The sequence below is a fragment of the Astyanax mexicanus genome, chromosome 4 (assembly GCF_023375975.1).
Source record: "Astyanax mexicanus isolate ESR-SI-001 chromosome 4, AstMex3_surface, whole genome shotgun sequence".
Lineage (NCBI taxonomy): Eukaryota > Metazoa > Chordata > Actinopteri > Characiformes > Acestrorhamphidae > Astyanax > Astyanax mexicanus.
This window is the reverse complement of record NC_064411.1, coordinates 5,189,314-5,205,269: the sequence shown is the minus strand read 5'-3', so window position 1 is coordinate 5,205,269 and position 15,956 is coordinate 5,189,314. Positions and strand designations below refer to the sequence as shown.

At 38.8% G+C, this 15,956-nt stretch overlaps 1 protein-coding gene across 2 annotated transcripts in view; it reads left to right on the top strand.

Moving 5' to 3' along the window:
- LOC125801464 (zinc finger protein 239-like) overlaps window positions 1–12,737 on the top strand; it is a 98,411-nt gene extending 85,674 nt beyond the window's left edge. The window contains exons 1-2 of one of the 2 annotated variants that reach the window (XM_049478231.1): window positions 7,961–8,004; window positions 9,397–12,737. In XM_049478231.1, the coding sequence (XP_049334188.1) occupies window positions 9,545–10,345 (801 nt within the window). In that variant the 5' untranslated portion in view covers window positions 7,961–8,004; window positions 9,397–9,544 and the 3' untranslated portion in view covers window positions 10,346–12,737. Of the gene's footprint in view, window positions 1–7,960; window positions 8,005–9,396 lie in introns of those variants that run through there. The other variant, XM_049478232.1, reaches the window with a different exon arrangement.
- The last annotated feature ends 3,219 nt before the right edge of the window (window positions 12,738–15,956 follow it).

Below are 15,956 nucleotides of genomic sequence, written 5' to 3'. Positions count from 1 at the left end.
ACCCGACCTGACCGCGTCGGGCTCCAGAAAATAGTCTTAGATGTAGGCATCTGTTTTTTAATTATATTTTTATTTTGAAATAAAATAACGAAAATAACGAAAACTGAAAGTGAAACTAAACAATTTTATTTATAAGCGCTGTTTTCACTCCCGCAGTTGTACAGCGGGGGGTGTTGTGCCGATTCTGTCCGCGAAGCGGGAGTCGGATTCAGCAGCGGATTCGGCACAAGCACGGCGGCACCTCACGGTCCGCGGTGTTAGTTGTAAGTGCTCGCGCTAGCCGCAAAATACGACAGAAAACACTGAGGGAGCTGCAGAGTTATGTATGGGACTAGAATATGAGCACGATGAGATCAAAGAGAACCTTCACCTGTGAGTAGCTTCTATGTTACAGTGTTATTTAACATAATTCTGATCATATTTCACTCATTTAAACAGCCCGAAAACAGCCGGCTCATAATAACAGTTTAAGGTTCGGGTTGGGTCGGGCTCGGGCAGAACGTGTGCGGCCTCGGGCTGGGTCGGGTCGGATTTTTTGGGCCCGATCTAACCTCTGATCTGGAGTACACAGTGTACAGCAGTTTATCCAAGTGTCCCTTTGGAGTCTCCAAAGGACCCCAACCTCTCCAAAATTAAAATAACTAATTTTACAGCTAATTTTGCAGGAACAAAAGTTTTTTATGCATTACCTACTTTTAATGGCAACATCTTATGTATTTCTTTACATTCTTTGACAAACTCCCATTCAACTACTCTCCAAATAGCTTTTTGACTTCTCCAAGTGGCCTTTTACCTTTACCACAGATGAAATTATATTTGTACTTATTATTTACTAACTTTTTTACCTGTTTTTCTTAATTATAGAGCCAAACCAGAACAATCACCACTAAAGAAGTGAAACGAGGCAGAAGATTGATTTTGTTTTTTTACTCTGCAAGATTTTGTCATAACAATCACAAACTGTATTATAAAGACACAAATAATTATGTATAATAAAACTATTTACATTCCTGCATGCTCTTTTTATATTATAATAATTAAACTATAACATAAATTACAAAAATAACTACGTACAATAACTATTTACATTCAAACTGTATCATAAAAGATAGAAAAATAGCAAATGGTATTACAAAAGATAGACTATGCACAAAAACTATTTACATTTCTGCATGTGTTTTTTTTTAGCTGTTGTCATGCCACTGCTTGAAACAGTTCCGTGCCGCTACTAGGCACAAAAGCACACCACATTTTGTGCAGAAAATTGGTGTCTTTGTTTGCCGTCCTTCCTTTTTACAGTTCTCGCATTTCTTCCTCCCACCAGTAGCATCAGAAGCAAAAAATGCAGGCATGCACATCTCATCCTGGGCTGGCTTGGATGGGCCTGCAGTGGGAGTGGACTCCTCTTCTTCGGTTGTCTGTCCTGAAGGTCCTGCAACATCTTCAGACGTAGACGTTTTCATGTTTGTTAGTTCAACAACTAAGGCTCCTCTGAAGGCTTTTTGGGTGAGAGCAGATTGTCCATTTATGTCAGCAAGCTGTTGGTGGAGAATGAAACTATTTACAATGGCAATGTCAATGAAGTGGAAAAATAATGTCTTGTACCACTTCCTTGATTTGTGGAGGACATTGTAGTACCCAGTATCAGTGCATCAGAGAGGTCGACACCACCCATGTGTAAGAAAGCGGCATATGCCGCCAACCACCAGCAGAGGGCCTGGACACTGCGGTGGAGGAGCTGGTGGATCTGGGGCAAAAAACTCCAAGTCCCAGAATCCCCAGCGGTAATTAGTTCAAATCAGGCTCAGCTGTGAACACAGCTTAAAAACCCCTGCCAAACCTCAGTTCACCGTCACACCTTTGTAGAGGGGTGACCGGTAACAGTGGGTACAAAAGAAAAAGATTAGAAAGAAAAGAACTCTTAAAAGAAGCCACAAAAAAGGAGAGATCCTAAAAGAAACAAAGGCTCACAAAAAAAGAGATCTTAAAAGAAGCCACAAAAAAAAGATCTTAAAAGAAATAAAGGCTCACAAAAAAAAAGAAATATTGAAAGAAGCCACAAAAAAAGATCTCAAAAGAAACAAAGGCTCACAAAAAAAAGACAGATCTTAAAAGAAGCCGGAAAAGAGAAAGAAAATATCTGTTTATTTTTGAAGTTTTTATTTTCAAGAAGTCTTTTCTAAGTTTCTTAAAGTTTGATTTAATTTCCTTAGTTTGAGCCATGCCATGTGGCAGCAGATCGTTTGTTTGATTTTCCCGCCCTTTTTCTTCACTGCCACATTTAAGGCCCTCATCCAAAGCAGTGCAGTGCCGCTTTCTTACACATGGGTGGTGTCGACCTCTCTGATGCACTGATACTGGGTACTACAAAGTAGTGCAGTGGTAGCACACCCGTCTGCAGTTACAAAGGTTGGGAGTTCAAACCCTGGTTCAAGCACACCATCAAACCAACTGCACACACATACAGACACATCAGTAATATCAAATATAACATTACCAATAAATAATAAGACTAATAAATAAGCAAATAAAAATAAATAAAATAAGTAAATAAAATAACTCTGCATTTGAGTCCACCTCCCCCACTAAACCGTAACACCATGTGCCTATTGTACTCCTTCACAGGAGCCGGAATGGGTACAGACATGGTGCTCCACACGCCTTGTTTGGCCTTTACCTGTCTCCTCACTGTGTCGCCATTGTATGCCTTGTGGATTGTGGAACACATTGTGACCTCCCTTGTATCCATCCATCTGACATACAGCAGCTTTCCCTTGTCTGTACCAGCGGATGCTTCCTCTTTGGGCCCTCTTCAGAAGATCATTATTTTTTGTGGACGGAAATCCTTGACGAATGGAAATCCTACGAATGGTACCACAAGCAAGTGTGTTGTTTTTCAGCATGTCAGAGAAAAGTTTTGGACTGGTGTAAAAATTGTCCATGTAAACCATGTATCCATGGCCAAGTAATGAATAGTCCAGAAGTGTCTGGACCGAATCATAACTTAGCCCTTTTCCAGATGTAAAGGCACTTTTCCCCTCATAGAAAAAAAAAATCCATGTGAACCCACTTGCAGAAGTTTGTAGCCCCATTTTGTGGGCTTTGCGTTCATATATTGTTTCAGTCCACTTCTTGCTTTGGAAGCCACCATTCTTTTGTCAATGGACAATTCTCTCCTGGGCTGGAAAAAACTGCGACATGCTGTGAGGATGTCTGTGTAGAGTGGCTTTATTTTAATCCGGAGTTCCTTTTTTCTTCATGTTTTCTTCATCCTCCTGAGGGTCAGAGAGATGAAGATTGCTGGAAATAGCAGTAAACCTCTTACTGCTCATCACTGTGGACGGGAATGGAAAGCGGTACAGTTTTTTCTTGGACCAAAGATCTGTGATATTCCTCACTTTTACCAGTCCCATATATATAATGAGTGCGAGGAACACATAAAACTCCCCAACAGAAACAGCTGTCCACTTCAGCTTCTTTCTACCTGCAGCTGAAATGTCTCCAAACTTATTTGTGTTGATCACAAGACTTTGGACAACAGAAGAGCTGAAAAACATCTGAAACAGCTGCAGAGGTGAGTATATGATGCCTTGCAACAGTTGTGGTCCTGGTGGTCGCCTTGGATGAAATCTGGGGAGACTTGGTTCCTCATCCTCATCGGAGACATCATGCCACCTGTCCTCTTCCTCCTGCTCCGAGACCTGAGGTGGACCACCAACTCTGCTTCTTGTTGAAAGAAGAGGAGCACCTGATGAGCTGACCTTCCCCGTGCCGCCTTCTTTTTCACAGCATGTGATCTTAGGGTGGAGGTGGAGGTTCTAGGCAAGGGGCTTGATGGCCCCTGAGATGCAGCTGGAGTTGGGGGTGACCGGCCTACTCCGTTTAGGCACTGAAGGCTCCCAGCCCTTATCTGACCCAGAATCGATCCTATTAAAACATCCAAACAAACAAATATTACAATAGAGAAAATAAAAGTAACACACACACACACACACACACGTGTGTATATATATATATATATATATATATATATATATATATATATATATATATATATAAATAACCCAGAATCGATCCTATTAGAACATCCAAACAAATATTATAATGGTGAAAATAAAAGTAACACACACACACAATAGCTATGGCTATATATATAAAACTTACTTACTTACTCGTCCACAACAGGGTCCTCCCCCCGGACAAAGGCCTCCTCCACAGCGGAGTCGTAGCTATCGCTGCTTTCGTCGGACTCTACAACCTCCTCTGTATCACTCATCCTATCCAACTCTGCCAGGACTTCTGCCACCCCATAGAAAACCTTTTTTTTAGGTTTCTGGGTTTTTTTGGAAGCCATTTTTAAGTTTATTTGGAGTCTAACATGCGACTGTGGCGTGCGAAATGCTGCGCTCTCTGTGTGCTAGTCTCCCTTGTCTTCCTGTTTACAACCCGCCTCCCCGTTTGTGTGTCTGCCTAACTTGGCACCTGATTGGCCGACAGACTTGATTGACATTTGTGTTGAATGATGTGAAGGTCAATATGACGTCTTATTTTATAATCTTCAAAAAAAAAATAGATCCCTAAAATAACATAATTATAACTGTATTAGTGCAAGAACCACTAACAATTCACACGACAGGGGGGCGGGGAAAACATAATTCTCATGAGAACTTGATATTTCTCATTCTGTGGAGGAATATATTGTTCCTGAAAACATCTTGTTCACACAACATAGTGGTTATGTAGAGATATAAAGGGTTTCACAGCAGCTTCTAAACCAGTTCTCTATGTGTTCTGTCTCTCTCTCTTTCTGCTCTCTCTCTCTCTCTCTCTCTACTGAAAATGCCGTCTAAGAAAAGGTTTTCTCTCAGTGAGGATTTCTCACATCTCTTTCACCATGACAGAGACATAGAGAAGAATGTGTCTGAGAAAAAGGAGGACTTTAGAGAGGATCCTGATTATAATGAATCCTCATCTGATGAGAATGAGCCCTTTACTGTAGATCCTCTTCTTGTCTCTCAACCAATAGAAAACAGACTACCTTCCAAAAGTAAAAAGTTATTATGGTCTGTCTCTCCATTTGAAGAAAATGATAAACTTAGTGCTGCTAATGTAATCAGAATAGTTCCAGGTCTCAGCAGATACGCTGTCAGCCACGTCCAAACATAAAATCAGCATTTGAGTTCTTCAGAACACCATCAATCTAAAAGGATAAACTACTTTAGATGATACATTTAGAGGGAGGTGTGTGTATAGAGGCATAGTTAGAAAGACTTGGACTTAATCCCACATGTAAGTCTACATTGTGTTGCTCAGTTTGGAGAGTACAAGTGAAAAGGAGAAGAAAGAACAGGTGTTTGGGCTGCAGACAGATCCAGCACGTCTCTAAACACAGTCCATGTCTCCTCCGTATCCTACGCTTCAATAGCACAGAAACAAGGCAGGACTGATGAGATCTTAATAAACTCAGCAATATGTTAATATATAATTTTTTTTTTTTTACGATTTTTAAAAAATGGCTATTCAAGTAGTCAACAAACAAATATAGCATGTGACATAAACTTGGTTAAAAATGAAACGAAAAGTGAAATTGACATAAACATAAAAGGTGTTAGTAAATCTGAAGGTAACAGGAGGGTTAAAACTACCCCAAAAAATAGCACTTACCAATTTTACTCAAAGATCAGAACTATTGTTAAAGTAGAAATTGTGACATTTCTTTTCAATACTTTCTTTGAAACAAAGATCCATTAGAACAATAGTACTGACCTTTGGTTAAAACTTGGTAAGTGCTATTTGTTGGGGTAGTTTTAAGTGACTCAAGCAACCAGGGGTGTTTGTCTTATATTTCTACACAGAACCAGATATAATCTGACCAAAGTATTCTCCAACATCAGTAACATCTTCCTTTAATATGTACAACATTTTGTGTACAAGTTGGCTAATATTTTGTAGTAGAATGAGAATGCTTGCTGGACTTATTTTGGAAAAGTTAAAAAAATATATATATCATTCTATGAACAAATACATTTAAACAAATACATTTAATTTTACAAGTAATTAGTTTAAAAACTGATTTTTGCATATGAAGTTTCAAATGCTTTTACAAGTGTGAAGTACCCTTCTATACAGAAATCAGGATGGTCCATTGTGATGTCAGAGAGTGATTTTACAGGGAGTAGGTGTGAATGACCTCAATTTATGGAAAGCTTTCAGAATGCATAAATAGAAAGACGTTAGACAAGTAGAGCTGGGCGATATGGCCAAAAAAAAAAACATCATTTTTTTTTATTAGATTTTCTATTTAAATCAAATTTTCCCCTACTAAAAAGCAGATTAAAGATGATAAAAATGGTTAAAAACTAGTTTTTATTTATTCAGTTTTCACTTAAATGTCCCCTTTGTGGTTAAAGTGCAACCAGAAACAAACCTATTGTAAACAGTGAGAACAGCCAGTAACTTTTAGAAAGCTTTCTCCAACATATTTTAGGTACTGACACAATGCACTCTCAAACTTAAAAAATAAATAAATAAAGCCTCCCTCAAAAAAAACAAATAGAAAAAATAAAATGGTGACCTTTTTGATAAAACTTACAAAATAGAAAACACAATTTAATATGCTATTAAGCAAAGACTTTTCCCCATTGGGCTTGAATTGCAAAACAAATCTTTTAAATAAGTGCCAGTGTTCTATAAAATGTTCTATAAATGCTTGTTTTACTTTGGATGGTGTGCTGCTGCTGCGTTCATTCGGCTGGGAGAAATACTTTTCTTTTCCCACTCCGCTACACGCTTCTGTTTTAAGGTATAGAGATAAATTTGTTGCGCTGCTTCGTTTAGAAGCAATCGGTTTTAAACACACAGTGAGGATCTGTTTGGTCTATCCACGTCCTACGCGGCAAAACCGAACCAATTCTGGGCACAAGCTCTGCTGTCATGTGTTGTGTTGTGCGGTGTGTGGGGAGCGCGTGCGGGAGGGAGGGAGGGAGGTGTGGGGTCTGCGCGCGGGAGGGAGGGGGAGAGAGGGGCGGGGCTAAGCCTGTGGTACAGGAGCTCACAGGGGCGCGTCGGTGGTGAAACCGTCCTTAACTGTAAATTCGAATTAATCGATAAAATCGATTAATCGCCCAGCTCTATAGACAAGGTGAGCAACAAACAAGATCTGCTGCAGAACGATCTCCTTTTCAAGAACCTGCAGGACATCAAGAAGGTAAATGCAAAGAAAATGTAACCATAATATTTTAAAGTATGTTTTTTTTAAAACTCTACCAGAATCAATGTCAGAATTGGTACTTTAACAACAGCACTGATCTTTCCATAGCAATTAGTAAGTGCTATTTTTTGGAGTTGTACAGGAGCAAGGAGCAATCAGAGAATCTCTATAGAGGAAAAACTCAGTTCAGATTCTGCTCTGAATCTCAGCCACTCAACAGAGTCTTAAATGTATAAAAGCTTAAAAACAAATTTTTATTATAAAAAGTATCAAACATTTAAAATGTTTAAATGTGTGATATTTTATAGAATAAAATTGCACTAATTTCCTCAAAGCAGCACAACTACAACTATTTTATCACTGCAGAGATAATTATTAAAGCTTTTAAACTGCATTTATAATCCTTTTAAACAAGATCTGTGTGTAACTCCAGCATCAGTCCAGCATATGCTAGGAATGCTAGTACATTTACTGAATAAAAAACATTTGTAGAAAATGGAAATATAGAGGTATGTTTTCTTTCCTATTTTAGTGAAATACTTTGTTCTCCTTTGTAAAATTAAAGAAAAATCCCAGAGAAGTAGTTATACAGTGTTTTAAATGAGAGTTTTAGCTGTTTAGCTCCATTCAGCTCCATGCACTGAGGACACCCTCGCGGGCTCCCTCTAGCGGTGATAGGGTATAATGTGATATAGCGGGGGAGGGGGCGGGGCTCTACATAACCCGGATGAGACTGAGCTTCCGGGGTCTGTAGTTGGAGCGGAGGAAAAGCAGGATCAGCTGAACTACAGAAGGTACGAGAATCTCTCTCTCACTCTCTCTCTCTATCTCTCTTTTAAAGGTAAGCGAGCGCTGGATGTTAATCTACACAGATTTCTCTTCTGAAAACTGTTTATTTGGGTGTAAAGCACTTTTGTTTATTTACAGTAAGCTTAGATTTACAGATTTTTCCAGCACTGAGGCAGGAGCATTAGCATTAGCAAAATTAGCTTGTAACATGACAGTGTTGTTACCAATACCACACCTAACAGCTAAAGTTAATTATAAAGGAAAGGATTAACCATTACAGACAGATTGTTCATATTTAGGCTATATAACAACACATTTAATGTGTTTAAGACATTCAGGCTGCTAAGAGTATTTTATTGTTTGGAAGTGCCAGCTAGTTTAGATTAGCTAACTATCTAGATATCATTGGCCAGGTTAGCTAAAGGTGGCTAGAACATTAACTTACCTACAAAATTAAAAGTTTGTGCTGTTCTTCTGTGCTTTACCGCAGAAGCTCCGGTGAGTTCAGATAAGTACCAGATAAAGAATATAAATATTTCTGTTTTGTAAGGAGCTTAAAATGTTAATACGAGAGTTAAATGTTATTCATTTTAGCCTTCATTCAGCTAAAGCTGAAGGCTAGCAGGCGGAAGCTAGCAGCGATTAGCATTAGCGATTGGGTTAAATGTGTAAATATATCATGTTATGTGTAAAATATGGCTGTTTGTAAGCTTAGCTTGCAGTAAATTGCCCCAAACTGAAATATACATTTTAGTCTGGGGCTTGTAAAAGCTTTTACTGATACTGTGTTTTTGTTTTAATATTATTTTATGCTGTGCTACACACAGTTTTATCAGTTGTAGACACAGAAGAAATGTCTTGTTTCAGTCGTGATTACAATAAAGTAAATATTTCATGCTAAAAGGGACAAATTGATGATGGTTGTAATTATTTTGTGTGTGCTTTTTACTTTCTGGTGGAAAAGTGTATATGTGTGTGTATATATATATATATATATATATATATATACGATAGTGCTGTATACAATTATTACAGTCTGCAACGGTAGGGGGAGCCCACACGCACAAAATCTCAATCCTACCTAGTGGAGCTTTAAGGGATTTTGATCTGCATGTACAAAAAAACAAAACAAGTTCACGAGTGCGTATCAATGTTAGATAATGTGTTAGAAAATAATGAACTGTTATCAAGAACTGTAAAAACTCAGGTTTTTAAGCATTGATTTGGATAACTGTCTTTGGTTAATATTTGTGGAAACTTTTATAATTTATTTTAATGTAAATGTTTTGTCTGTGTCCTTGTACTTTTAGCTTTTTGTGCTTCAGGTCAGAACATCTCATTCTGAAATATTGAAAAACTAATAAATTATAATTTTTTTTTTACCATTTTTTCTCCAGAAATTCATCACTACCAACAACCAGGATAATTAACAAAAAGCAATGTTAAACTGCTGAAAGAGGTGAAGCACAAGCCGTCCTGAAGAATCTCCAGAACACGCAGAAATCGTTTGACACATTAAACAGACAAATTAAGCCAAGTCCCGACATGGAGAAACATCAGCACTCTGTCAAGAGTTTTACTAAACAGAGTGATCTCAAAATTCACCAGCGCATTCACACAGGAGAGAAACCACATCACTGCTCAGACCTTGGGAAGAGTTTTACTAAACAGAGTAATCTCAAAAAACACCAGCGCATTCACACAGGAGAGAAACCGTATTACTGCTTAGACTGTGGAAAGAGTTTTAATCAACAGAGTAATCTCAAACTGCATCAGCGCATTCACACCGGAGAGAAACCGTATTACTGCTCAGACTGTGGGAAGAGTTTTACTAAACAGAGTACTCTCAAAATTCACCAGCGCATTCACACAGGAGAGAAACCGTATTACTGCTTAGACTGTGGAAAGAGTTTTACTGAACAGAGTACTCTCAAAATTCACCAGCGCATTCACACAGGAGAGAAACCGTATTACTGCTCAGACTGTGGGAAGAGTTTTAATCAACAGAGTACTCTCAATAATCACCAGCGCATTCACACCGGAGAGAAACCGTATTACTGCTCAGACTGTGGGAAGAGTTTTACTAAACAGAGTACTCTCAATAATCACCAGCGCATTCACACCGGAGAGAAACCGTATTACTGCTCAGACTGTGGGAAGAGTTTTACTACAAAGAGTACTCTCAATAATCACCAGCGCATTCACACCGGAGAGAAACCGTATTACTGCTCAGACTGTGGGAAGAGTTTTACTACAAAGAGTACTCTCAATAATCACCAGCACATTCACACAGGAGAGAAAACTATCCCAAATTTGTTCCACTGCAATAAAAAGCGCAAATCGTAAATCTTTCAGACAGAACACCTTATCCTACAAAAATTTTTCACTTTGTCACTTGGGACACGTTCCACCAGAAACAAACATGAACTGAATTTAACAATGGATTTTACAGGTTCAGCAAAATGAATCTGATCCAGCGATGATGTTTATTGAATTTAATGTTATGTTTTCTCGCATGTTTGATATTCCAGGACATTCTTCGTGAGACACAGCTCAGTTTTTAGGGTAGTTACGGTAGGAGTTCAGTTCTGAAGAAGGGAAGGTTGTTTAAGTTCGAGTGAGGGCACTGCCAGTGCTTGCACCAGATGTTAGGTTAGCATAATTTAGTCTTTAAAATGTAGATGTTGTTAGGAGTACAGTAGGATTCTTAGTCTGCAACTAAGCATTTTGGATCAAACCTTCAGTGCTTATGCCTAAAAGGTTTTGAATGCATTTAATCGCTTTTCTAGTATATACAGATTTAATTATTTCCATTAATTTCCAGTATCTCTGTTTTTCCTCTGTGGAAGCCGTCCTCAGTTCCCCAAGCTTAGCATAGCTTACTTTAATGCTATCAACTGCCAGGCCACCCATATGAAAGGATAAGGGGAAAACACCACCTGAGGAACTCCAGAGAGAGAGTGCTCACAAAAGTGTGACCCAGAGCCACAGAGAGACGACACTGTGCCAGGTACTGCCGTGTGGAGCATTCAGACCCCACAGAGAGGCCAACAAAATATTTTCCAGAGGTTAAATAAAACGCTCCAGCCGTAGTTCTCATACTGAAATCAACCCCCTCCAGACCTGTATAGCGCAGTAAAGTTGCTGGCTCATTTATTGCCCCTGCTGTTGTTCTCTCTGTTACCATAGAGGGATATTTGGTTAATGTTTAACTCAAGTTTTTAACTCTTTTTCTTATTAGATATTGTATCTTGCTTAAGACTTTTTAATCTCCAAAGTAACTAAGAATATCCAATTAATTTAGTTCATTGATTGTTTTTATCCAGTAACAACTATTATCCTTGCATTGCTTCACATCTATATTTACTAGGGGTGCAGGAAAAAATCGATTGGAGCTAACATTGAACGATTCAGAATCGATTCTCATTTTCCAAAAAAAACGTGTTTTTTGGGTGAAGCTACTGTCGCGCTGAGCTTTTTAACTGTCCCTGCGGAGCTCTTTAACTGTTAAAAAGCTCTGCGCGACAGTAGGTGAACTCCCAGTTAGGCAACAGAGGGGTGTGCATGCTAAAATCCAGTGTATTTAGTATCTTCTCTGCTTGTTACATAATTATAGCCTATCTAACGTTCCACTCTTGACCTTGTGGCTGTTTATGAGTGTTTTCTAGTTTTAACAATGTCTACCTTTTAGAAATGAATACAGGATTAGTCAACCATGCTAGAAATTAATCATTCATTATTGTGGCACTGTCACTACATTGCAAAAATATTTTATACAGTAAGGAACCTAAGTTTATTGTTTGAAATAAATGTTCTATTTGTTTAAATTGTCTTTTCATCTTTTTATCTTCTCACATAATTTAAACAAAATTTATAGGCCATTTGAATTGATAAATCATTCTAGAATCGAAAATCGTTTCTGAATCGAATCTTGACCCCAGAAATCGGAATCGAATCAAATCGAAACACAGAGATTTATACCCCTAATATTTACTCGTGTGTGTTTCAATAAAATGCTTTTATATTGCAAGATCTCCAATCTCGTGTTTTCTCACTATATGGTTGGTAACCTTTCTGTGACCTGGAACCTATCCATCCTGAGCCTGTTTTATGTTATTATTTGGTGAAGGGTGTGATTGGAGATAACCACACCTGCACACTCTTATTTTTAAATGTTTTATACATTTATATATACAGTTATTATTTTTGTGTTCACTTAATAATTTATTTAAAAACTGCTCTCTTTTGAACTGTCACAATGACGCAGGGCTTTGGAGGTTGTTTGTACGTTTTCAGGAATCAGGAAGGTCAGAGTGTTTTCATCAACAGGGAGAGCTGTGAGGAGAACGTGACCCTGAGTGGCAGAGAAGCTTCACTGCTGTTCTGCTGTTCTGGGACCAGTGTATATGAACTAGGAGACAACAAGCTCTCTGAGTGAAGTGCTGGGAACCTCTCCTCAGATATCCAGCGCATGCCTGTTCTACACACCGTAAAGTCGCACACAGGCCAGAAGATCTTTCCATCCACTCTTTTCCTCTGTTTCATCTTCTCACAGACTTTAAGGCACATAAGGATTGTTTGGAACACAAGGACTGTCTGCTGTGTTCATGAAGGACACAGAGCTGAACAACATCATGATAAGAACTTGTTGCTCAGACAGGCTGGAGCTGATCACGTCATCAGAACTGGACAACAAGCTGTTAACTGGACTGGATAAATGTATAACTGCTTGGATTAAGTCTGGAGGGCTCTCTCTCTTTCTCTCTCTCTGGGTTTTGAATGTGTTGATCTATCACGATTTTATTAGAACTAAAACATTCCACTCTGAAATAAAGTAGTTGATATTAGCTACTCAATCTTACTAAACATTACACACTGAAATACAGTATTTAACATTAGCAAACCTAGCTAACCAAAACATTACACACTGAAATACAGTATTTAACATTAGCTAACCTAGCTGGCTTAATCTTTCCACTCTGAAATAAAGTAGTTAACGTTAGCTAATCTAGCTACCTAAAACCTTCCACATGTAAACAAAGTAGTTAAAATTACCTAAATTAGCTAGCTAAAACATTACTCACTGAAACAAAGTAGTTAAAATTACCTAAAGTAGCTAGCTGAAACATTACACACTGAAATAAAGTAGTTAACATTAGCTAATGTAGCTAGCTAAAACATCCCACACTAAAATAAAGTAGTTAACATTAGCTAATGTAGCTAGCTAAATCTTTTCACTTTGAAATAAAGTTAACATTAGCTAACCTAGCTAGCTAAAACATCCCACACTAAAATAAAGTAGTTAATATTAGCTAACCTAGCTAGCTAAAACATCCCACACTGAAATAAATTGTTAAAATTACCTAAAGTAGCTAGCTGAAACAGTACACACTGAAATAAAGTAATTAATATTAGCTAACCTAGCTAGCTAAAACATTCCACACTGAAATAAAGTAGTTAATATTAGCTAACCTAGCTAGCTATAAAGATTCCACACTGAAATAAAGTAGTTCAAATTACCTAAAGTTGCTAGCTGAAACATTACACACTGAAATAAAGTAGTTACCATAAGCCAGGGCCAGATACGGCCCGCTAAAACTGTCAGTCCGGCCCGCTAAAGTAAGTGCTGATGCATTTTAAATAAATAATGCTGTCACTTTAAATTTATTGGGAAGTTTGATGACATCGCGGAACACTGCCGCCTAGTGTTGACGTTCCGAAACTTAACTCAATCTCCTGCCCGTAGCCATCACCATCCGCTGAAGCGCGCAATTCTGTCTTTTTTTCCGGCAGCAAAAAACGGGACTACATAAACAAAAGGTGACTAAAATAGGAAAATACGACTTACTTCAGCAGTATCACGTCTTTGTCCAAACCAAGTACGAGTAAAAAAAGAAAAGTGGATCTCGAACATAGGAAATTTAACCCCGAATGGACATCCAAGTACTTTTTTTATGAAACAAGCAGTGATGTTTTCTCGTGTCTGGTGTGCTTGGAATGCGTGGCCGTGGCAAAGGAATATAATTTACGCAGGCATTACGAAACAAAACACCCAAAACTCGCCGATCTCCAAGGTGAGGACAGAAAGCAAAAGATTGAAGCACTAAAAAAGCAACTGGTGAGTCAACAAGGCGTGTTTGAAAAGAGACGAAAGGAGTCCGAAGCCTGTACCATTGCTAGCTACAGGATTGCTAACCTCGTAGCAAAATCTGCTCGCCCGTTTATTGATGGAGAATTTGTTAAAGACTGTATGTTGGAGGCTTGTGATGTCATTTGCCCAGAGGCCAAAGATGCATTTAAAAACATTAGTCTTTCGAGAACAACCATTCAGCGGCGAATTGTTGATTTGTCTAGTAATTCATACTGCCAGTTACAAAGCAGGATAAACGACGTCACTTATTTTTCTGCTGCTTTGGACGAGAGCACAGACAACACCGACACAGCACAGCTCTCAATATTCATCCGTGGTGTCACTGGCACCTGCCAAGTCTATCAAGAACTTGCAGCATTAGTGCCCTTGTATGGTAGAACAACTGGATTTGAAATTTTCAATGCATTTAAAACTGCAGTGGAGAACCTGAATTTACCGTGGAGCAAGCTATCAGCTGTAACAACCGATGGTGCCCCCTCCATGGTTGGTGAGACGAATGGTTTTATAGGACATCTGAAGAGGCATTTAGGACCAGACCAAGCAGCAGAACTGAAACACTATCACTGCATAATTCACCAAGAGGCACTGTGTGGAAAACATTTGCAGTTTAAACAGATAATGGACTTTGTTGTATCTGCTGTTAATTTCATCCGTGCAAGATCACTAAACCACCGAGAATTTCAGTCTTTTCTGGAAGACATAAGTGCAGCCTACGGGGATGTTATCTACCACACAGAGGTGAGATGGCTCAGTAGGGGCAATGTTTTGAAAATATTTTTTGCACTGCGAAATGAAATCAAGCTGTTCCTAGAGCAGAAGGGAAAGGACACGTTGGTCATGGAAAACACTGACTGGATTGCTGATCTAGCCTTTTTGACAGACCTAACTGGACTCTTAAATGAGCTTAATTTGAAACTGCAGGGAAAAGACAGATTGATTTGCCACTTGTTTGAAGCTGTCTGTGCATTTGAAATGAAACTGAATCTTTTTGCAACCCAGTTAAAGAAAGGAAATCTGACACATTTTCCTACATGCCAAGAGGCCTTTGCTCACAAGAACTATAACTGGAGTCGACACAGCTGTGTACTTGAAGACTTGAAGCTGGCATTCAGTGCAAGATTTGGGCAGTTCAGAAATGAACAGGCTACTCTCCAACTACTTGCTGATCCATTCTCTGTAGATACTGAAACTGTACCTGGTGAATTACAACTTGAAATAATTGAACTGAAGTGCTCCACTGCAATGAGAACCAAGCACAGGGAGATGCCTCTCCTAGAGTTTTATCAATCCTTGGACAGGGAACAGTTTCCAAACCTTTTTGCTAATGCACAGAAGTGGATCTCCATGTTTGGAAGCACTTACATTTGTGAACAGATGTTTTCCTTGATGAAGCTGAATAAATCTCCCCTGCGGACAAGACTAACTGATGAGAACCTACAGGCGGTGCTCAGACTTGCAACCACCTCACTGGAGCCTGACATTAATCAGCTTGTGTCAGAACGGCGCTGCAATATCTCCCATTGACCAAGACATTTCTTGTAAGTAGCTGATATTATGCAATAGTAGCATAGTAAAACAATGTATTCCAAATTTGTGTGGAGACCCCTGTAAAAATGTGTGGCCCTCTGGTCTAGGTGTTAATGTGAAATAGGCCCTTGGTCAAAAGAAGTTGTGCACCCCTGCCATAAGCTAACGTAGCTAGCTAAATTTTTTCACTCTGAAATAAAGTAGTTAACATAAGCTAACCTAGCTAGCTAAAACATCCCACACTGAAATAAAGTAGTTAAAATTACCTAAAGTAGCTAG